Below are 22,833 nucleotides of genomic sequence, written 5' to 3' on the forward strand. Positions count from 1 at the left end.
TTAGACTGTTTAGTACTGAATACCTTTTTTGTCTGTTTCAGTGTCCTTAAAAAAAGCCCATCACATCTTATTAAGGAAATCATACTGGTGGATGACTACAGTAACGATCGTAAGTACATTTACAGGGTCCTAACTTTATTTTGTTTATTCTGATAAGACTTTCTGTAGAGGCTAATAGGTGACTCTGAGAATTAGTTATATGAATAGGAGTTTGCAAACACTAATCCAAAATCAGGTTTTATTTCTTTCATATATGTTGTTGTGGAAATGTAGAGTTCCAATAAATGTCTCGGGTACATTTTATTGCTTCCTGTTAGCTGAAGGAGTAGAGTGTGTATTTGAAAACAGCCTTTCAATAGTATAATATCTGATGTAAAAACAAACCCCATGGTGCTTGCAGCAAGTATTTTTGTAGCTCTGCTTTAAATGAATTCTGGTCTCCATCAATCTCTTGGAAAAATTGTTACTGAATCCAAAATTGTTACATTGCAAGTAAAAGACAGACTAGAGACAATGTGGGCCCTCTCCAGAAGCTATCAGGAGAACTGGCTACCCTGGATTTGGAGAAGCCTGAGGTTCTGAATGACTTCTTTGCCTCGGTCTTCACTGACAAATGCTCTGACCACACCACCCAAGTCTTGGAAGGCAGACGTAGGAACTGTGAGAATGAAGACCTTGGGCCCACTGTAGGAGAGGATCTGGTTTGAGACCATCTTAAGAACATGAACGTACACAAATCCATGGACCTGATGAAATCCATCTGTGGGTCCTGAAGGAGCTGGCGAATGAAGTTGCTAAGCCAATGGCCATCGTGTTTGAAAAATCATGGCAGTCAGGTGAAGTTCCCGATGACTGGAAAAAGGGAAATATAACCCCCATTTTCAAGAAGGGGAAAATGGAAGACCCGGGGAATTACAGACCAGTCAGCCTCACCTCTGTGCCTGGTAAAATCTTGGAGCAGATTCTCCTGGAAGGCATGCTAAGGCACATGAAAAACAACAAGGTGCTTGGTGACAGCCAGCATGGCTTCACTAAGGGGAAATCCTGCCTGACCAATTTGGTGGCCTTCTATGATGGGGCTATGGAACTGATGGACAGGGGTAGAGCAGTTGATTTCATCTACCTGGACTTGTGCAAAGCATCTGAGACTGTCCCACACAACATCCTTGTCTCTGTATTGGAGAGACATCGGTTGGATAGGTGGACCACTCAGTGGATAAAGAACTGGCTGGATGGCCACACGCAAAGAGTTGTGGTCAATGGCTCAATGTCCAACTAGCGAACAGTAACGAATGGTGTCCCTTAGGGATCAGTGTTGGGACCGGTCTTGTTCAACATCTTTGTTGGTGACATGGACAGTGGGATTGAGTGTGCCCTCAGCAGGTTTGCCGATGAGACCAAGCTGTGTGGTTCGATTGATACGCTGGAGAGAAGGGATGACATCCAGAGGGACCTTGACATGCTTGTGGGCTCATGCCAACCTTATGAAGTTTAACCATGACAAGTGCAAGGTCCTGCACCTGGGTTGGAGCAATCCCAGGCACAGCTACAGGTTGGGCAGAGAAGAGATTCAGAGCATCCCTGCAGAGAAGAACTTGAGGGTGCTGGTTGATGAGAAACTGAACATGAGCCGGCTTCAGTGTGCACTCGCAGCCCAGAAAGCCAACCGTATCCTGGGCTGCATCAAAAGGAGTGTGACCAGCAAGTCCAAGGAGGTGATCCTGCCCCTCTACGCTGCTCTCATGAGACCTCACTTGGAGTATTGTGTGCAGTTCTGGTGTCCTCAACATAAAAAGGACATGGAACTGTTGGAACAAGTCCAGAGGAGGGCCACGAGGATGATCAGGGGACTGGAGCACCTCCCGTATGAAGATAGGCTGAGAAAGTTGGGGCTGTGCAGCCTGGAGAAGAGAAGGCTGCATGGAGACCTCATAGCAGCCTTCCAGTATCTGAAAGGGGGCTACAGGAATGCTGGGGAGGGACTATTCATTAGGGACTGTAGTGATAGGACAAGGGGTAACGGGTTCAAACTTAAACAGGGGAAGCTCAGATTAGATATAAGGAAGAAGTTCTTTATTGTGAGGGTGGTGAGGCACTGGAATGGGTTGCCCAGGGCAGTTGCGAATGCTCCATCCCTGGCGGTGTTCAAGGCCAGGTTGGACAGAGCCTTGGGTGACATGGTTTAGTGTGAGGTGTCCCTGCCCATGGCAGGGGGTTGGAACTTGATGATCTTAAGGTCCTTTCTAATTCTAACTATTCTATGATTCTATAAAATAAGTCAAGATTTTTGTAAGTACCAGGGTATCACAATATGAACTTGAACATTTGAAATGGACCTCTAAGTAACAATGTCTAAAATGAGCAAAGGGAGTATCCCTAAATAAAAATATTACAAGAATGTATGCTTGTAAAAAAAAAATAGCTTTAAGTAACATAATGAGAGTGCTAATTTCTTAACCTGGTAATTTTTCTTCATTTCTGGTGGGATATGTGAGTACTTTTTTTTTTTAAGCCTATATATTGTATTTAGCTATTTATGACCACAAAAATTTTCCACTACAAAGCCTTTGGTTTTCTTCGGTAGCCTGTCTTATAGTATCATTCAGTGTTGGATATCAAAGCTGATTTCTTTATTTTTGAATTGTAGCTGAGGATGGTGCTCTCTTGGGAAAAATTGAGAAAGTGCGGGTTCTTCGCAATGATCGCCGAGAAGGTAGGCTTCATCTGGGGGGAGGAAGATACAGATTGTGTTATGCTGCCGTACCTGATAATCTTCATCAAGCTTTTTAAATTAACATTCTGCTATATACATTCCATATTGAAGGGGGTATTTTTACTTTATAAATCAATGTTCTATTGGATGGAATAAAACCAAATGCATCTGTGGAAGTAAAAACAGTGATTCTAATTAGTTCTGATTTGTTGTGTGCACAGTTGCCCATTGGCTTTCATGCTGAAAGCTGACTTAAGGAATTGCATCTCACCCTCAACCTCTCCTTTCTCTTACAGTACTGAATCCTCAGTTAAGCTGCTCCCATTGTATGTAAGGTCTCACTGTAAACTGTATGAATGTTTGAAATGATCCAGCTTAAAAATAGCACTCTCTATGGCAGGTTCCCTTACTAGAGATCATTTTAAGAATCTAGTTTATGGACAGCTCAGTGAATACTTTGTTTTGGCAGACTTGAGAGGATTTGAGCTGCCAGCAGGGCCAGGACCAGATATGCCACATTTGCTGAAGCCATGTAACAAACTCATCTTACACTTCTGTTTTCTGTTTGTTGCTTTGTAAATTACGGTTTCCATATCACTGAGCCCTTCACTCAACAATTTCCTGCCTGTGGAGCTTAAAGTATTAGATGTAGGCAACTGTTACTCTACAGCTGTTTGAAATAATAACTGAGTTGACAATTGAAATAGCTTACTGAATTAACAAGTATGTGTTTTGCTTGTGTAATTTTATAAGCACTGTATCTTCTAGGCTCCTAGCCTAGCCTGGGGAGCAGCTAGAAACATCATACTGTCAGAAACTGCAAATGACATGCACAAAACATGTGTTCTCCCATAATTAAAGTTGTTGCACACTGATGAGTTCTTTGTGTTTAAATAATTAGTTTGGAATATACTCATGAACAGAGGCATGTTAGGAAAGCAGGCCTTTTATGACTTGCCATGGTTGCAGTGTTCTGAGCAAGTTAATGTCATTTTTGTGATCAAAACAGGACTTAAAGATGGAATGGAATAGTAATGGAAAAAACAGATTGAAGTAACACTTATATTAGTTTTTTAGTAATTATAAATATGTTGTACTACCTATACAGATTCATATTTCGTTTTCAGATATACTGATGCATATTTTTAAATACAATATGACAAATTTTTCACTATATCAGAAAATAGCTATTTACAGGTTAAAGGTGGAGTACTAGTTTATGTGTGGTATTTTTGTGACATTAAGATTAAATTATTATCATGGGACCTTGTGTACTGTTCATAAAGTTTTGCCTAGGCATCCGTGTGTGCAACCAGGTGATAATTAAAATGCTGTAACATTCCATTTGGTTGCTGGCTTGATATGCTTGAGTTTGCTACTTTGCTTTTCATTTTTACTCTAGGCTTCTATATACTAATTAATTAAATATACTAATTGTATATCAGTCACATGCAAATGAAAATTTAAGAGGATCAGTGAAGTTAACCAGTGTGTAAGATGCTAAGAGTAACACCGTAGTATGAACAACAGAGGGAAGCAGCATGTTTTAAAACAAAAATTAAAATAAAGGGATGGTTCCTGTGGGGGGGATAACACAGAGTGCCTTGCTTTCAGAAATGTGATATAGTCTCATCTGTAGGGCCAGAGTTTGTCATGGGAGCAGATGTATTTTGGAGGGCATGGTAGTCTACAGAATAAATATTCAGTGGAACCTTCTCAACTCTTTCTCTTCTAAGACTGAGTGTGATTGTAGAGCACTCAATGACCCGAGTGGTCACCTCCATCTTTTTCCCCTTAGATGTGAAATTAGAAACACTGCTGTGTGTTTGCTGTGGAAGTAGAGCAAGACAGTAGGTTCTCTAAGAATGTGAGTTGGAAATAATAAGCTCTGGAAGGAGGAATTGAAAAAATAAACCAAACTTAGCCAGAGTTCATGAGGATTGGTTTGATGTAGAAAAATGAACAGAACAGGTCCAAAGGTTGGAGTTTGGGAGACAGTATAAAAACAGGGAGGTACAGTTAGCTGCCAATGTACTATCCAAGAGTATCAGCATAGCACATATCTGCAACAGTGAAATGTTCACATTTGAAGTAAGAGATAATACAAGGATCTTGATGAGGCTGTTGCTGAATGCTGGACAGAGCAAACAAGGTTTTTGTCTTGAGCATCTTGTATTCTATTTGGCAGAGACCAATTTGCAGGTTTTATTTTGTAAAGGGGATAGAAAGAAGTGGGCTTGATTCTTACAGTGTTTCAGCTGGGGGGGGGGTAACAGAACAGATTTAGTGGGGAACAATGTAAAGTAATTATTTGGCTCTGGTCTTGAGTGATAATGAAATGGTGAATTTTGAGGAGTAGTAGAGGAAAGCAGGGAGGAATTTTGCAAAGAAATTAGAGGAAGCTTGCTGCTGTTTTGTACTGATGTATATGACAGTATGTTCTGGAGTTTGTATGTATAGCAAGGGCTTTAAGGAATGGTGAGGTCATCCAATAAACAAATACCAAAACAGAATAAAGGAAGGAAAGGAGCAGGGTAAACCAGTGGGGGAATCTGTGTAATTGAGGTATAGAGAAGAACCTTTTGGCTTTTCCAGAAGTTTCTTCCTAAAGAAATATTTTCAAGATAAGATTAAAAAAGACACGCAACACCACTCCCCCCCCCCCAAAAAAAAAACTAAAACAAAAACCAAAACCCCCAAAACAAAAACAAAAAAAAACCCCCAAAAAAACCCAACAAACCAAAAAACTACAAAACAAGAGATTTGAAAGAAACATGGAGGAAAGCCAGTTGAAAGGGAGGGGTGAGGGGAAGGCTGTCAGACATGAATAAATTCTTCCTGGAAGCAATTGATACAAGAATGGGCACACTGTGGTGAGAACCAAGATGGTGGGTGGTAAAAAGGTGGAGAAGATAAATTAATAATTGTGCTCTCATCAGTTCTGTCATAAACTATAGGAAAGGGGTTTGGTTTTAGGACCAATCTTTGAGTAGTATTTATCAGTATAAATACCATTTCCTGTAATATCATTTAATGTAAATACCAAATACTGTAATGCAGCTGTACTTGTGTATCACTTGATTTTAAAAGGTACTTCAGTTCTCTTGCTTAAATTGATTGAGACCTGTAGACCAGGGTGCAATAGCTTAGAAGCTTGCAGGCTGTTTTGTATGAAGTAACTGTTAACTACCGTCTCATTTTCATAATGAAACTAGTGTGTTTGTTCTGTCTGAGTTAGGGTAATTTAATTCACAACTAACTTGGAATGCAATAGGTTCTCACTACTGTGTTTTCCTCAGTAAGGACTTAAAACTTTATATCTTTACTTCTCAGGCCTGATGCGCTCCCGTGTCAGAGGTGCAGATGCAGCACAAGCAAAAGTGCTGACCTTCCTGGATAGTCACTGTGAATGTAATGAACACTGGCTGGAACCACTTCTGGAAAGAGTAGCTGAGGTTAGTAAAGAATTTTTAAAGTAATTTCCTGAAGGAGTAGCTTTTAGATTTTAAAGCCATCTGTTTTATACTACATTAATTTTATGCATTTTTATAAGGAAGCCTTTTCTCTGAAATGAGATGATGGAGGATATCGGAGTATTCAGTGATTAAAATACATTTTTGTTCATTTAATCTGTGAACGTTGGAGCATAAAATCAGAATATTTATTGCTATCTTTATGAGCAATTCCAATATATGCTTCTTTGGTCCTTTAGGGACCTCCTCGGTAAGTGTCGGAAGTCTTTTGAGCAAAGTATAGTTGTCCTCGACCAGTATCATCTCAATGTAATTCAGTTTATCTGAGTATTTATGCCTCATTGAGATTCAGTGTGATAATAGGAGAGAGGTTGAGCTGTGAAACCAAAATTCTCATGGAAATTAGCAGGGACTGTGGGCTCTCAGCTTTTGTGAAAATGACACTTAGTCTGTGTCCCAAAAAAGCAATTGAGAGGACTGAGAATGAAAGTATAGTATTTTTCTCGAGGGACTGGTTATACTTGTTAACTTCCTCTGGAGAAACTCAGTTGAAGTGGAAAGTGAATCAAGTGTGATCCCCAAAAGTGCTGGGGAACACTCAAGACAACAGGGTTGTTCTTCTTTCTTAATTGCATTCCCTTTCTGGTAAACTCCCCTTCCTGTAAGGGGAAGCAGTTAATTTCAGAATGCTCCTGATCAAAATGGTGTTGCTCTAAGTACTGTCTTGTTAACGGCCAGGTCTTCGCTCATCCTACCTATGCTTTCCTTTGCATTTGCCCCCAGAAAGGGAAGGGGGGTCAAAAAAGGAAGGCAACCCCATATATTCAGCATGCCAATAGAGAAGCTGTCAGTTGATGACTGATTTTCCTAATTTTGTTTGGTTCTGTGATGCTTTGTAGAATCATATGTATAAATCATTTAGGTTGGAAAGGATCTTTAAGATCACATCCAACCTAGTTAAACTAGCACTGCCAAGACCACTACTGAACCATGTCCGCAAGTGTCGTGTCTAGATGTGTTTTAAACCATGACAATGCCTTTTAAATACCTCCAGGGATGGTGACTCCACTTCCCTGGGCAGGCTCTTCTAATGCTTGACAACCCTTCTGGTGGATAAATGTTTCCTATTATCCAGTCTAAACCTCTCCTGGTGCAACTTGAGGAGATTTCTTCTTGTCCTATCACTTGTTACCTGGGAGAGGAGACTGACACTCAACTTGCTGCAACCTCCGTTCAGGCAGTTGCAGAGAGTGATCAGGTACCCCCTGAGCCTCCTTTTTTTCCAGGCTAAATAATCAAAGTTCCCTCAGCTGCTCCTCATCACACTTGTGCTCTAGACCCTTTGTTGCCCTTTGTCGGACACACTCCAGCACATCAATGTCTGTCTTGTCGTGAGGGGGCCAAAATTGAACACAGGATTTGAGATGCTGAGTACAGGGGGCTGATCCCTTCCCTAGTCCTGCTGGCCACACTGTTTCTGATACAAGGCAGGATGCCCTTGGCCTCCTTGGCTGGCTGGGCACACTGGCTTATGTTCAGACAGCTGTCAACAGATACCTCCAGGTCCTTTTCCACCAGGCAGCTTTCCAGCCCCTCTTCCCTAAACCTGTGGTGTTGCATGGGGTTGTTGTGATCCAAGTGCAGGACCTAGCACTGAGCCTTCTTTAACCTCATACAATTGGTCTCAGTCCATTGTATTCATTGTGTATTTCAGTAATACTGTAAGTTGCCTAAGACATATTAGCAGGTAAATCCTATTTTGGAGCAGAAATAACTCTAATCAGCTCAAACCTGGGCACTATTAAAGGACCTAGAGCTTACGAAGCCTATGTGTGAGTGATGTAGCAATTCCTTCTATTGTTTCCCTGCCCCAGTTACAGTGCTACAGACTCAAAAGTGTTGGGGAATTTCTCTATAACTAACTAGAAAAATAAATTGGAAGGCATTAAATATATTTCAAAAGTTGAGTATGCCTGCAGGTAAAGCACTAGTGGATTCTGGCCTTTTTGTGTTAAATGCTAAATGTAAACCCTCTTATTAAACTGCTGACAGTTTTAGGATCCATTATTATATGTGGTATACTTGATGGGAAAAACTGGTGCATAATTTGCTTTGTGCAGCAGCTACTTTTTAGTAGCACATGAATTAGTAGATCCTTCAAAATTTGCTCCTCAGCATTGTCACTGTGATACACACTGATTGTCTCGTTGAGTAGTTTTCAACTGTATGAGTACGGTTTTTCATTCCTAAAAGCTTGATGTACTGTTAAATAATTGATGTGGAATTCCAATTTACTTTTATCTGGGACTAGATTCTCAACCAACAGGCATGGGGATTGATGAAGTAGCTTCTAAGCTTTCTGCTTGTTCAAATGATTAAGGCATGGATGATGTTTACATGTAGTTCTTTGTTATTTTAAATGGATTGATCTTGCTCACTGTGCAGACAGTGTGTTACTTGCTGTTAATTGGGAGTGTTTTCTTGATAGTCTCAGTGTCAATAAATTGAATAGATATGAAGTCATTTCTGCTCTGGCCTCAAAGGTGACTTTTCCAGGTCAGGACTAATATGCATTAATACAGTATTTCCTAATGTGCTGCTACATTTATTCTGTATATGGTGGAAAGTGTAGGTTTCTTCTTTTCTCCATTTGGTCTAGAATTGCCCAGTTGGCATTTAGTTCTGTCAGACTTTTGGGGGACTAGTTGTGTGTGTTACAGTTTAAAAATTTACGGTTTACAAGAAACAGTACGAATTGAATGTGCTATATAATACTCTATCTGATGTGCTGTAGCCATTTCAGAAATCTGTGTCTCTGAGGTCTTGCTTGTTAGGAATACTTGAGACATCAAGCTTTCCTCTTCAGTTGAATGATGATCCATCCCACAGTTATTTTTCTTCGAGATGATTTCCTGGTTAGAGTATCTTAGTATATTGACCGTGCTTGCTTGGCATTTCTAGAAGGGTCTGGCACTGGTGGGGATTTTTCTTCAGAAATTTGAAAAAAGGCTTAAAGCAGAAGCAACATACGTACAAGGTGAGTATTTGAGTTCATACATGTATGGATACCCAGATACATTGGAGCTGGTCCATGTTCTCCCTCTTTGTTCTTTCCCAGAGAATGGTTTTCTGCTGGTTCCCTAAGGCTACCTTTTATACCCTCTAGACCTTTTTTTGTGTGTGTTAGGGGAGATTAATGAGGAGACAGTGGGGGTTAACCCTTTGATTTCCCAAAAAATCAACATATTAATAAGCATACAGAGTCTTGAGAACACTAGTAGCTACTAGCTGTTTCATGGACATTTGTCTACTTGGCTTTTTCCGTTTCAAATTTCTAAGCACTTTGGCATTCTATTCTTGTAAATCAGTTATATGAGCAAAATTAAAATTGAAAGATTCTGTTGCAGAACTCTTCTAATCTGTTTTCATAGCATAACTGTAAATCCTGTATCACTTTCAGGAAGGTATTTTTAAACAAAGAAGATATTAAAAGGAAGGAAGATCTGAGATTAAGAAATGAGGTGTGGATCCCTTTCTCATATCTGATTTTTGTGAACTTGAATGAGTCAACTTTTAACTGCCACAATGCTGAAAGGAAATATTCATATTTTATCTTCAGAGTCTTGTGAAGCTTAATCTTTGAAGTGTCTTGAGTTTGTAGTTTGGGGTTTTTTTGGGGGTGAGGGGAAGGAAGCAAGGTATGCACAATCTTGAGGGTAATTTCCGATGGTTTATGAGAATAATATATAATAGTCTAACTCTCTAGAGCATGCATAACTTCTTAATGAAATAGGAAGGTAAAATTGTCTGCTACAGATTTCCAGGCAGTAGAGACTTGCAGTATTCACAGGCTGTTTCTTTCCATTCTCTTCATCAAGGTGCACATGGTTTTACAATTATATGTTCCATTATAAGTTATGGTCTCAACCCCTCTGAAAGATTTCTAGTTCAATCACCCTATAGATAAATAAGTGTCTTCTTGTAGGATAATTTAAAGGGAGCAGCTGCTTTTTAGTGTTTGAAGTGAATTAACTCGCTGTACTTTAGAGACTCACAAGCTCTTTTTAGCAATCTCTGCATTAACAACTTTGTGGTGCTCTGCAAAGCATCCCCTTCAGAATGTGCAAGTCTTTTGTCTGCTTTGCTGCTGAGCAAATCTATAATTTCAAATCATGACAGGAACAGCATGTTTCCAAGCCAACAAAGTGGGGTTATACAATGAATTGAATGCTCACAACCTGGGTATTTGTCTGTCAGAGAAACAAGTGGAAGTTGTTTAAATAATGTATTAGGTGTAGCAAGTGGTGTTAGTGTGGTGTTGCGCTGATATTGATAGAACTAATCAGACCAACAGCAAAAGTTTGAGGATATCCTAAATGCACAGACACAGAGTCCTACCTGCTTACTCAGCGTGGGGGAGGCAAATTGAAGCCTAACTGAAGCTTTACCTAATGTGACACGTAACAGCTTGGGCAACTTTTACCACCAGGTTCAATTGTACCAAAGAGAAGCATTTAAGAAAAATGCAAGGTTTTGTCAGAAAAGTTTTTCTTTAAGATGGGCATAGATGTATAAGCCATCCCAGTTTCAGCTAAGGAAAGAGAGAGAAAAGAAAGGAAGAATGGTTTCAGTTTTGTAATTCATGCTGATAGGTATATTGTGAATAATTAGATAGGCTGGATAGCTTCTGACTCATAAATAAAGGAGTTTCCTAATTCTCATACTGTATACAGAATGCCTAAAATAAGGTCACATGTGCACCTAAAGTGCTTTAATGGTATGGGGGGCATACCAACACAATTAGTGTTTTGCAGTGAAGGTGTAGTAAATCGTAATTGCCTCTCAGCTACAACAGTTAGCAAAATTGTATGCTTGCATTACAAACAGGGCTACAGCTAACAGAAGCAGAAGTTAGAGGTGATTGATGGAGGAATAGGACAGCTTGGTCTCTCTTGTCCCTGTTTCTAGTTTGCTTTAGACTAAGCTTAGTGGCAGACCTGATTAAATTTTGTTATATCCCTCATAAAAGCAGATATTTGTCCCAGGTGGTATAGCTGCAGTCATACTTAAAAGGAACGTAGAAATCTATAAAGATGCTGGCTCATGTTCAGTTAGCTGAACATGAGCCAGCAGAGTGCCCAGGCAGCCAAGAAGGCCAACAGCAACCTGATCTGTATGAGAAATAGTATGGCAACAGGGCCAGGGCATTGATCCTCCCCTGTACTCAGCACTGGTGAGACCGCATCTCAAATCCTGTGTTCAGTTCTGGGCCTCTCACTACAAGACAGACATTGAGGTGGTGGAGTGGGTCCAGAGAAGGGCAACAAAGCTGGATGAAAGCTCTGGAGAACAAGTCTTATGAGGAGCAGCTGAGGGAACTGGGGTTGTTTAGTCTGGAAGTGTTCAAAAACCGTATAGGTGAGGTGCTCAGTGACATGCTTTAGTGGTGGCCTTGGCAGTCCTGGGGTAATGGTTGGACTTGATGGTCTTAAAGGTCTTTTCCAACCTAGTTGATTCTGTGATTCTGTGAGTCTTCAGCTTTTAGCTTAATCCTCAGCTCAGCTTCTCTTGAATTCACTTGGATTCTCCTTTTGGCTAATACAGAAGTTAGTGACCTTTTGCTCACTCAGGCAGAATGACCTAGTAAAGGCCAATTGTATTTAGGGCTTATTAAAATCAGCATAGATTGAATAATTAAGATTCAATAAATGAGAATGGGTGTTTAATGTCCTTATTGGACCAAGCAAAGCATTTGACTAAGAACTGCTTCTAAGTCTCTTGTTATGAGCTCCAGCTGTTCTCATACTAGTCAGGTTCCAACCTGTTCTGTGTGATACTCATTAGCAAAGGGATGTGTTGCTGAATCACTGTTCAGAATATATGTATTGTTGTTTGAAGACATACTTACGGAATAAATTCTTAAGATGGACATGTCTAGGTTGATATGGCTTATAGCCACGAGAACTGTTTCTCTGTAACAGAGATAGCAAAATTTCTCCTGTTCAAAACTGGTTTCTTTTAACTTCAGAACAGTGTATCACCAAATCTGTGAATATATCTGTGCTCTTTGAATGATGTTAACTTGTGGGGTTCAAACTTCTATTTTGAAATCAACCAAAATGTTCCATCAGATTGCCATAGAAGTTATGCTTCAGTGTGTAGATGTAATTGCTTTTTTTCCCCAGTAAATCATGGAGACAAACTGGCTTAACCCTGATACTGCGTATCTAATATTAGATGAGTCTCATTTTTTTTAGAGTACTGATGTCTGTGATCCTACTGGATGATGCATGTGGAGCTGTTGGAAAGCTTTTTTTGTTTTATTTTTCTTAAAAACTATAACATTGCTCAGAGTAGTATATGAGACCATGGTTGGCCAGGGAAACGTGCTATCTGTACCACTCTAATCTTGGCTGCTGGAGATTAATAGCATTCATTAGTCTGAGGTGTTTTTAGCTTCTCTTTGCTATCTAAATATCTGATTGTGAAGTGTGATTCTTCTAGTGTGGAATGGATTAGCATAACCCTAAGACTTTTCTGACTCCAGAAAGGCCTAAGTGTTCCATAGAGGTTGAAATGATTAAGATCCTAGCGTACTGCGTGGCTAGGGAGATTTGCTGTGGAAAATACGAATTGCCTGGATGCTTCTTTTCTTTGAGCAGGTTTAAAAGTAAGAATAGAAGCACTATGTGCTGGACTGCCTTTAGAACTACAAGTTTGCTGCCTTCTTCAAGAACGAGTCAGAAGAGGGGGATTACTTAAATATAAGTAGCCTAGCACAGAAGAGTTTTCCCAGCCATATTGTGTGGTTTCTTCTTTATGAAGCAGTGCTGAGCTCAGGCTATTCAGAACCGCAAGTTGAAGTAGGGGGAGAGCTGGGGAAGACGTGCTAATGAAATCCTGCTGAACTGTTCACCATCTCATTCTGCCTGAATCTTTATATATTGATTTCATTATTTCAATATTACTTTCTAATATTTATTTTAGGACAAGACCAGAGTTGTGTCTCCTATTATTGATGTAATTAATATGGACAACTTCCAGTACGTGGGGGCTTCAGCTGATTTAAAAGGCGGTATGTACCTGTACTGGAATACAGATTTAAAACAGAAAAGAGGCATCAAGAATCAAAGCTCATAATCACTGCAATTGTGGAATGGGCAGTTAATGTACTGGTCTTTCCTTTCATGTATCTAGTTTTAAGTCCTGTACGTCACTTGTTTATAGGCTTTGATTTTAATTGGCCTTACTGTCCTCTGCTTTAAAACAGTTCATCTTTATTATACTAATTCTTAAAAGCTTATGCTGCCTTTTACCAATGTGCAAGACTTGCTCCGATGTTTGTAGGATTGTGTAAATGTGTCAGAATAAGCTTATGGCCAGAGCTTATGATTCTCTTTTTAGATAGGACAGGCTTTCATTGCTCACTAGCTTAGAAGCCCACCAGCAATGCGGTGCCTATGAGTTTTTTTTCAAGATGCTGGTTTGCTTAAAAAATTAAACTCTTCTGAATAAGCAGAAAGCTTTGGAATGTGTTTAAAAGAGAAATGTTTTTGTTAGCCATGATCTGTAATTGTGAAGAGAGTAACATGTGACCATGAAAATTTGTAGTGTTTAAACCTTTACCATTACAAAATTCCCTGTTAAATTGAGTTTAGAAGGGCCACAGTTTCTCTGCATCTAGCTAGTGTAAACTGCTGACAGCCAATAGTAAAAAGACTTGTGAACCCCCCAATAAGAATAAATGAATAAATCAATCCTCCCCTCTGCTTTGTCAAAGAGAAGGAGGGCAACCACACTCTAAAATCCTTACTTATTACAAGTTTTTAAAGCTATTTTCCCTGTTAGCAAGAACCTAGCATGTGAAATAGCTGTTCTCAGCCCGTCCCTCCCCCCCTTTTTTTAATAATTGTTCCCACAGTGCTGGAAACTGAACTGGCTGCATAAAGATATAAGATGAGCCACGACATGGAAATTGTACAGTGCTGTTTTCACACTTTTTCTGAATAGACTTTCTTGAGTGAGGAATGGAAAAAACAATTTCAAGTCTGTTCTTTCAGTTCCTAGTCTCTAACTGGCCACCAAGCATTGTTCCAATAAACTATAATAAAAGCAATCTTTGTGCAATGTTGCATATGCTTCAATTCGTCAATGATATGGAAGTGAGAGGTTCTGTATCCTTTTAATTAACATTTTGAAATAAGACCTACAGTGCATATATTCACAGTATGCTAATGTATAGTTCTGTGCTATTATCTGTGTGCCAGCTTTATTAAAACCTTAAGTCTTTTACCCAATCTATTCATACACCTAGAGTATGGAAATCTCTGTACCATTATGTGGTTCTTATTGTTGTCTGCAGTAGGAGGAGGAATTCTTTCATTGAAACCTTTGATTGGTTCCTGCAGGGTTCATGCTCTTTAATTCTTCCCAAGTGAAGTGGGAAAAGATTTAGAGATCATTTCATTTGTTACTGCTTTTCATGCTTCATCTTTGGAACTAAGTTTCCCTCTTTTATTTCTTTCTTTTCTTTTTTTTAAACCATCTTAGTGCTTGTTTTCTCCCCTCATACACAATAGCAATAGATTATTTATATATATTATTTTAAAGTGTATGTGGCCTCTGTACTTCTGGATTGAGGAGTGTGAAGTAGTATTTTTTTTTAATGCTAACACAGAAATTTTGCGCATACCAGTGTTTAAAGCTATCTGGGGGTCTGTTGAAACATGAATAAAAGATTTCTCTTCAGTTATTGGAGGACAGATTACCGTGTTAGAGACACTACAGCATTTGGCATCCCAGGACGCTTTTCACTGGGGCCAAGTCTAAACATGGAAATCAAACTATGCTTTCAACCTCGGATACAGTATCTGTGTGAAGCATGGAGAGTTGAGACAGCTGGGACAGCATTTGTGTCTGCTCTGTTTTGAAAGGCTTAATCACCCAAGACCAGGAACCTAGCAAATGCTACAAACTTTTCAAAGTGAACAGGGCTGAAACAATTCGCAAGTCTGGCCAGCACTAAATCCATGCACTTCATGTTACAAATTATTTTTGAGGGGGGATTTGCCAAAGTGTTTATGCTGCTCCGAGAAGGACTTTAATTATTGGAATAAACTGTAGGTAACCAAGATCTAATAATTTAGAGTATGCCTACAATGCAGTTTACACTGGATAGAATTTCATATTGGATATGCACTTGTGTTTAAAAATACTTCTTTTACAGAGTTACTGATATTATCTCATTGAATGCAGATTTTTCCCAGAGTCAGTGAAAATGGAGACGGAAAACTAGTTTTTCTGGGTAGACAATTCATACACTTGTTCAGCGTTTGCAAGAGTGTTGTGTTCCAAAAGAGACCCCTTGTGTTCGCTAGAGTGTATGTAACTCTATCTTTACCACTTCTGCTGGAGAACAGTAGGGTTTTTTAAGTTCTCCCAGATGCAAGTAATTTTGCTGGGCATCTATGATGAAATGTGACTTTTTAACTGCGGCGAAATATTGGAGCTCATTTTACTTTTCATGCTGGAGGCTTCGCAGTAATATAGATTGTAGTAATTTTACTGTTTTGCTACTTGGAGTTTTGGAGTGGTTAGATGGTCTTTCATTTTTACAGTGCAGCAGTTCATAAGATACTCAAACATGGAGAGAAAGAGTTGGCATGCATTCTGTGAAGACTGTTTAGGATAAATTCTGTAATTTGTGTGTGTGAGATAAATATCTTGTGAGTTAAACCGAAAACTTTGGTTCTCAGCCCTCTACATTCATCATTACTACGCATTAACGGATGCAGACAGATAGTTTGTAGGACTGTATTCGTTGTCTGTTTACCTTAGCTTTTCCCCCATTTCCCTACAAAGTAATTGCTTTATCTTTATGCTGGAGAAAGAAAACTATTGACATCTGTGCACCAGAAATCTGGAAATCATTCATTACATGACCTCATAGGATCTAAATGTGTTTGGCAGCAGGCAGCCTATGTAAGTCTGATTTGTGTCTCCCAGGTGTACAGGGAGACGGCTATGGACCTTGCATAGTTTTTAAACAAGTGTTCATGCTTATGGGCATAACCCAGCTCAAAAACTGTTATGAAAGTGTTTCCTATAGAAAGTTTGTCTTATGCCAGCCATGTATCACTGCCTAAAGGAGGTAAGTCAAATGGCTATCAGCTTTCGCTGCTCTAGGTGACCTATCGGTCTTGTTTATTCTAATGGTCTTTATGTACTTCTGTGCTTAACTCACGAAAGGACCAGACCAACTGTTGCTGTGTGTACATACATACATGTACATACATACGGGAAGTAAGATTTTGGTCCTCTAGTGGTTGCCTCAGGTTTAAAAAATGATGCACATGAAAGCATACAGTGGGAAAGCAGGATGTTAAATGAATGTTAATAAGAGAAGTGGGATGTAACCTGTTGTGACCTGCATGATAGAGAGCTCCTGCTGATGGAGGACTACCAAGGGTAGTGCAAAAAGCCTGTAAACATAAATATTTGATCAGAGTTGAAATGCAATTGTACAGTAAAGAATGCTGGAAACATTTGCAGTGGCTGGAAGACCTTAATGTGATAATTTATTTGATGTAAGGGTAATGAGATGTGTATAAGGCTTTTGCTTTGTCATGTTGACTGGGTTTCTTACTTTGTGTAATAGATGGCAACAGGAGAAAGCAACATTATTTTGTATTTGAGATTACTTCATTTTTAATTGTTCTGTCAGCTTCTTTACCTTTCATCTGTCCTCCTATTTGTTTATTCCCAAAAGTTTGTACAAGTTTAAATTTTTAATTTAAATTACAGTTCCCAGTGTTTTCAGTTAACATTATGTTACTACGAGTTGAATGATGACCACAGTCTTTTTAACGTCCTACTCTAATATTTTCTTCTTGAAGGCTTTGATTGGAACCTGGTGTTCAAATGGGATTACATGACACCAGAGCAAAGAAGAGCACGGCAAGGAAATCCAGTAGCTCCCATAAAGTATGTCTGTACCGCCACTTCTTTCTCTAACAGCTTGTAGTTTTCAGCTAAAAAAAGTTAGAAGTCATGTTCTCTGAGTCAGAGAGGGGATCTTTACTATAGCTTCTCTAATACTGAAATTTCATTCAAATTTATGTAATGTTATGCGACTCTCAAAATTATATTTAAAAAAATATTTTAAAGCACATTGATAGACAATTTACTCTTCACAAAAAGTAGAACCAAGACATAGTTGGTATGTCTTGGCTAAAAATAGAGTATCAGTTTTAAGGTTTTATTGCTGGCACAAATTACCCCACTTTACATAAGGAACTTGTGAGCCAAATGGAGATTTGGGGACTACTTCAGAAGGTGGTCATAACACCTTATATGCCATAGAAATATGTGCAGAAAACATTTGATGTGTTAGATGCACCATTAGCATTTGAAAGCATTGCAGTTGTTTTTTTTTTTTTTTTTTTTCCCCAAGAATGTATTAACCTTGAGATGCAAATAATAGTTACCTCCCAGCTCATGGTTCTGTATTTCATTTATTGTTTCTTGTCTTTTTAGGACACCCATGATAGCTGGTGGCTTGTTTGTGATGGACAAATCCTATTTTGAAGAACTAGGGAAGTATGACATGATGATGGATGTTTGGGGTGGAGAAAACTTGGGTATGTATATTATTTACTTTGGGATCAGTCTTGAAAGTAGGTTTTGTCATTGCCTTTATTGTCAGAGAGTTATGGTCTTCCTGATTTTGTGCAAAGTAGGTTAAAACCAGAGTTAGATCTTCACATGCAGTATTGGCAAAATCAAAAATTTATTTCAATGGAGAAAAATAAAACAAGGTAGGAATTATGTGCTAAATATGAAAGAATAAAAGTATTTGTTCATTAAGCAGTAATCTTTTCACTTTTATTTTTTTTGTAATGGACTTTGATAAAGAATTACTGAATGTAGATGGACAATTGCTTTCAAAATGGCAGTCTTGTTTTAATGTCGCATCCTCATCCAAAGTTAGTAATTATAGGATCATAGAATAGTTAGGGTTGGAAAGGACCTTAAGATCATCAAGTTCCAACCCCCTTGCCATGGGCAGGGACACCTCACACTAAACCATGTCACCCAAGGCTCTGTCCAACCTGGCCTTGAACACCGCCAGGGATGGAGCATTCACAACCTTCCTGGGCAACCCATTCCAGTGCCTCACCACCCTCACAATAAAGAACTTCTTCCTTATATCTAATCTAAACTTCTAATCTAAACTTCCCCTGTTTAAGCCTGTTACCCATTGCTCTATCACTACAGTCCCTAATGAAGAGTTCCTCCCCGGTATTGTTATAGGCCCCCTTCATATACTTTAAGGCTGCTAGGAGGTCTCCCCGCAGCCTTCTCTTCTCCAGGCTGAACAGCCCCAACTTCCTCAGCCTGTCTTCATACGGGAGGTGCTCCAGTCCCCTGAACATCCTCGTGGCCCTCCTCTGGACTTGTTCCAACAGTTCTATGTCCTTTTTATGTTGAGGACACCAGAACTGTACACAATACTCCAAGTGAGGTCTCACGAGAGCAGAGTAGAGGGGCAGGATCCTGTTTAAATGCTAGCCATATGAGGCATATTTTAAGATGCTGCTGAAATTAAATTGTGAAAAGTAGAACACAGGAGTTCATGAGTTTAATGTTCTTGCATACATCTTAAAAAATCAATTAACACTTAGCTGACTGAAGAATAATTTATTTCTTAATAATATCATACTGCCTGGCATCTGAACTGAGTAATTCTGTACACCTGCTTTGGCGCTATGAGGTAATTCTGGTTGAAAGGACGTTTTTGCCCTAGTTCCTCATTTTCAGATGTTTCAGTGAGTTGTGTTTAGGGAAGAGGGAGGAGTGGCTGCAAGAACTTGTATTTTAGCCATTTCTTCTTTGACCTTATGGTTAGATCTGTCTTTAGTAGCGGTTGTTTGTTTTTTTTTTTATTTTCTGCATTACAGTATTAAACAAAGCTTTTCTCCAGTTAAGAATGGCATTACTTGTATTAAGATAAAAAAGATTTGAGAGGAGCAGCAGCCTACAACTTCTCACGACTTCCAGTCTATCATTAATTTAGTTTTCTAGGGTAGAAATGCATCTCAGACATTCAAAGTAGTGTGTTTTAGGATCAGCTCTAAGTATAGAAACTTTTCTACTGCACGTGCTAGCTGCAAAATACTAAAATACCTTCAACTTGTAAAAGCTCATGAGTATTTTGAGTTGCTGAAATATGCTTATGCATTGAGCATATGCGTGGCCTACCACTAAATGTCTGCTGTAGAAAGCATAGTAACCAAATGCTTAACACTCCTTTAAGGAACTTCAAGCCTGGAATTGGCATCCTTGCAGTCCAGTCTCTAACTTTTCTATGTAGTGTACCCAAAGAAACCTCCAACATGTTTTGAGCAGTTACTTTCAGTCTTTTTCTCACTGTTTTGGCTGTATGTTGCTAAATTGTATTAATACGAATATCATAATTTTTCTTTTTTTTTAATGTCCTGGAAAGTAATTGGATAAACTTACTACAGCAATACTTGCACTCACTTTTTTGCCACTAGAGCACTTAAATATTTGATTAGCTGCAAGCATGTACTTGAGTGACTGAGTTTTTTTCTGGAAATTTAGCAGCTGCTTTTATGCTTTGATAATTGAGGCCTTGATAGCAGGAAAGGGCACAAGCAACAGCTCCCCACTCAAGGTGAGAAGACTACATGCAAAAAGCTGTTACTGCTGCTCCTGCTGCATTCTGTTCCCCCTCCTTCATGGGAAGGAGGAGATGGAGACTTTGGGGCGCCTTCTCTCTGCTCCTTGAAAAGGCAAAGTCAGTCAGTACAGCAGACAGCTAATGATTTCTTCATAGCTGCTAGACTAACTGATGACAAGTAAAAATCACATGGCATATGATTTAATTGGCAATAAATGACATAGGCACCAGATACCAGAAATCTGTGATGTGCAGTTTAAAATTCAGCATACGCACTCATCAGGCCTCTTTACTCTCAAGCATATCTCTGTATCGGCAACTTCATGTTACATGCAGATAACCTGATAGAGGGACTTGCAAAATAATTTTGTATGTTATTTTTATGCTTTATAAAACATAGCATTTTTCTTTCAGTTGGTCTATGAGATTTTGTTCACGTTAGTTTAATGTCAACTTTACGAATTTCAAGATGGACCTGCAGTGTTTTGTCTAAATTAGTGAGGAGAGAGCTTTTGCCACGAAGACCCAGTTTTCAGATTATTGCTAGATGTGACTGATAACGTGTTTGCTGTACAAAACATGGATTAAAGTTTGTTCAGTCTTGTCTTGAATTTGTAAACTCTAATTCTCAGACTCTTTACAATGCTTTTTGAAAAGCATAGGAGAATTAGAGTACACTGGAGAACTGGAGTGGACTATTAGAAGGTTTGGGTCTAATTTGAAAACGTAGGCTTTTCTTAATTTTGCTTAAATCGGGAAGCGAGTAAGACATTCCCTGTCTTGTGTATTAATGACACACTACAATAAAATGAGCAGTCTGTTACTGAGAGGTCTCGCGCTATCTCATGCAACTGAAGAATGTTTGACATGCTGTTTTATGCCTTTCAAATGAAAAACTGGGTCCACTGAAATTGCTACGATAGTAACACTTCTCCCACTGTTTGAGTATGGCAAAAAACATAAAGAAGTTTCTGGGTTTTCTTGAAGTTGTAGTTGCTGTACATTACTGCTTCTTTAAAAGGCTTTAGAATCCATGTTGGTGAAAGTAAAAATTAGTTTGCTTCTCTCTCTACTTAGTATTCCTTTGCTGTCTTTCCCATAGAACTAGTTCTCATCATTTTCAGTTTTATTTTGGGGAATTTTCAGAATCTAAGGTGCAAAAAATATACATGTAGGTTGATATTTCTGGGAGTTTATGAAGAGAGAATTAATCAAAGTAACATACACAGTAGAAGCAGCTGTGCCTAATGAAAAGTTGACAAAAGATATTTCTAAATTACTTCTAAAACAACAATACTTTTTCAATGCCTAAATATATTCAATAGGTGACAGTGACTCTTTGGGTTAAACCTTCAAATGTATCAATTAAAAAAGAGCAAGCTTTAGGCATACTTCATTAACCTTTATTTTTAACTAGAATCTCACTTTACCTCATTTCAGAGGTGTGTATGTCATAATATATATAATATAATTATACATAGATTAGTCCAGTACTACATTTCAAGCATTTGGTCCATACTTTGTTTTCTAATGCAAAACCCTTTGTCTTTGAGCTCTCCCTGTCTTCTTTCACTTGGCTGTCCTCACTGAGTGCAGCATCACGTCATGTTGAGGTAATAACTGTATGAACTGTCTAGCAGAAGTCCATAAAAAGTACTTCAAAGTGGAAAAAGAAAACTGTTACTCCTCTGCTTTCACAATCTGAGCAGTATGGGACAAAATGAGCTAGATATGGGGAAGCCTGCAGTCATCTATATATATGTAAAAAAAAAAACAAACCCAAAACAAACCTGAAGTCAGTACTGTGAAAAATGTACAGAGAGAATGTCATGTTCAGTTGGTTTAAAAATTACTTTTGCCTCTTGTCCCATGTTCATCCAAGACCATAAGTTACTGGCAAAGACAATATTGCCATGAATATTTTTGGAGGATAATCTGTCTACAGATTGCATTATGTTGACTGTCTGGGGTTCATGAATATGCCTAATTGACCCTGATGCAATAGAATTTCACTGAAGTAAAACAAATAGGAAATGGTCCTTGTAAAACCAAAGACCATTGGGAAGAAGGGCACTTAACTTACACCATCAACAGCTGAAATCACAGCACCTCTCTCTTTGTTTTGGGGGGGTTTGTGTTTCGGTTGAGTTTTTTGGGGGTGGGTTTTTTTTTTTTGGTGGTGGTGGTGTTGTTTGGGTTTTTTTGTTGTGGTTTTTTTTTTTCATGATTGTTCTTTTTCTCTGGACAGACAATCCAGAAGCCGTGCTCTCTAACCTTGGGGATGGTTTTGGTGTTTGGGTTGTTTTTTTCCCCTGAATTTAATTTTTGAAGTAATGCAATTTTTATGAATTGTGTATGTGGGAAGAAGGCTTCTAAGGGAAGAAATGACACTTAGTGTAAGTCATCAGACACTGACTTTAGAGCTGCATCATTTATATACTTATCCATGTTTAAGCTGTGGAAACATAATGAATTATTATAAAAAGCCTTGAAATGAAGCATAGCACTCAATAAGAGAAAGGTGTATAAATATTTCTAGACCTTCTTGTCCTCACTAGCTGGGACAGCTCACTGGATTGGCTTAGAAGTGTACTGTCCATAACCTTCGGTTTGCAGAAGCTGCATCTTTATTTGCCCTGTCTCCAAAGCAAGTTTGATTTGATGTGACTCCTTCCATAGATGGTGTTTGGGGGTGTATGGTTATCTTCTACGATATGTTTGCAGCTCTAATCTGTTGATTGTTTTATAATGCTTTGATATTGTCTATTGTGTTATTCCATCTTTAGCTGAAAATTTTTATTATACACTAGATCATTAATTTATCTACTGTTGTGTACCCTTTAGACAAAGTATAGTAACAGTACATATAGACAGAACTTACTCTGGCCAATTGCAGCATGTTTTTTTAATTTGGGGACTGCCGCTAACCTCTGATTTTGCTTCCC

General features: G+C 38.8%; 2 protein-coding genes across 4 annotated transcripts in view; one reads left to right on the forward strand and one right to left on the reverse strand.

Annotated features, from left to right (window-relative positions):
- Positions 1-22,833, forward strand: part of GALNT2 (polypeptide N-acetylgalactosaminyltransferase 2) — a 100,648-nt gene that overhangs the window by 65,977 nt on the left and 11,838 nt on the right. Inside the window, exons 5-10 of the mRNA XM_065680310.1 lie at positions 42-109; positions 2,648-2,713; positions 6,047-6,168; positions 13,174-13,261; positions 17,082-17,169; positions 17,722-17,825. Of these exons, the coding sequence (XP_065536382.1) occupies positions 42-109; positions 2,648-2,713; positions 6,047-6,168; positions 13,174-13,261; positions 17,082-17,169; positions 17,722-17,825 (536 nt within the window). The remainder of the gene's footprint in view (positions 1-41; positions 110-2,647; positions 2,714-6,046; positions 6,169-13,173; positions 13,262-17,081; positions 17,170-17,721; positions 17,826-22,833) is intronic.
- The window catches only part of PGBD5 (piggyBac transposable element derived 5), a 116,153-nt gene continuing 95,624 nt past the window's right edge, over positions 2,305-22,833 (reverse strand). For all 3 annotated transcript variants that reach the window (XM_065680309.1, XM_065680308.1, XM_065680307.1), the window contains one exon: positions 2,305-2,724. In XM_065680309.1, the coding sequence (XP_065536381.1) occupies positions 2,721-2,724 (4 nt within the window). In that variant the 3' untranslated portion in view covers positions 2,305-2,720. The remainder of the gene's footprint in view (positions 2,725-22,833) is intronic.

Source organism: Lathamus discolor, chromosome 5 (genome assembly GCF_037157495.1).
Source record: "Lathamus discolor isolate bLatDis1 chromosome 5, bLatDis1.hap1, whole genome shotgun sequence".
Classification (NCBI taxonomy): domain Eukaryota; kingdom Metazoa; phylum Chordata; class Aves; order Psittaciformes; family Psittacidae; genus Lathamus; species Lathamus discolor.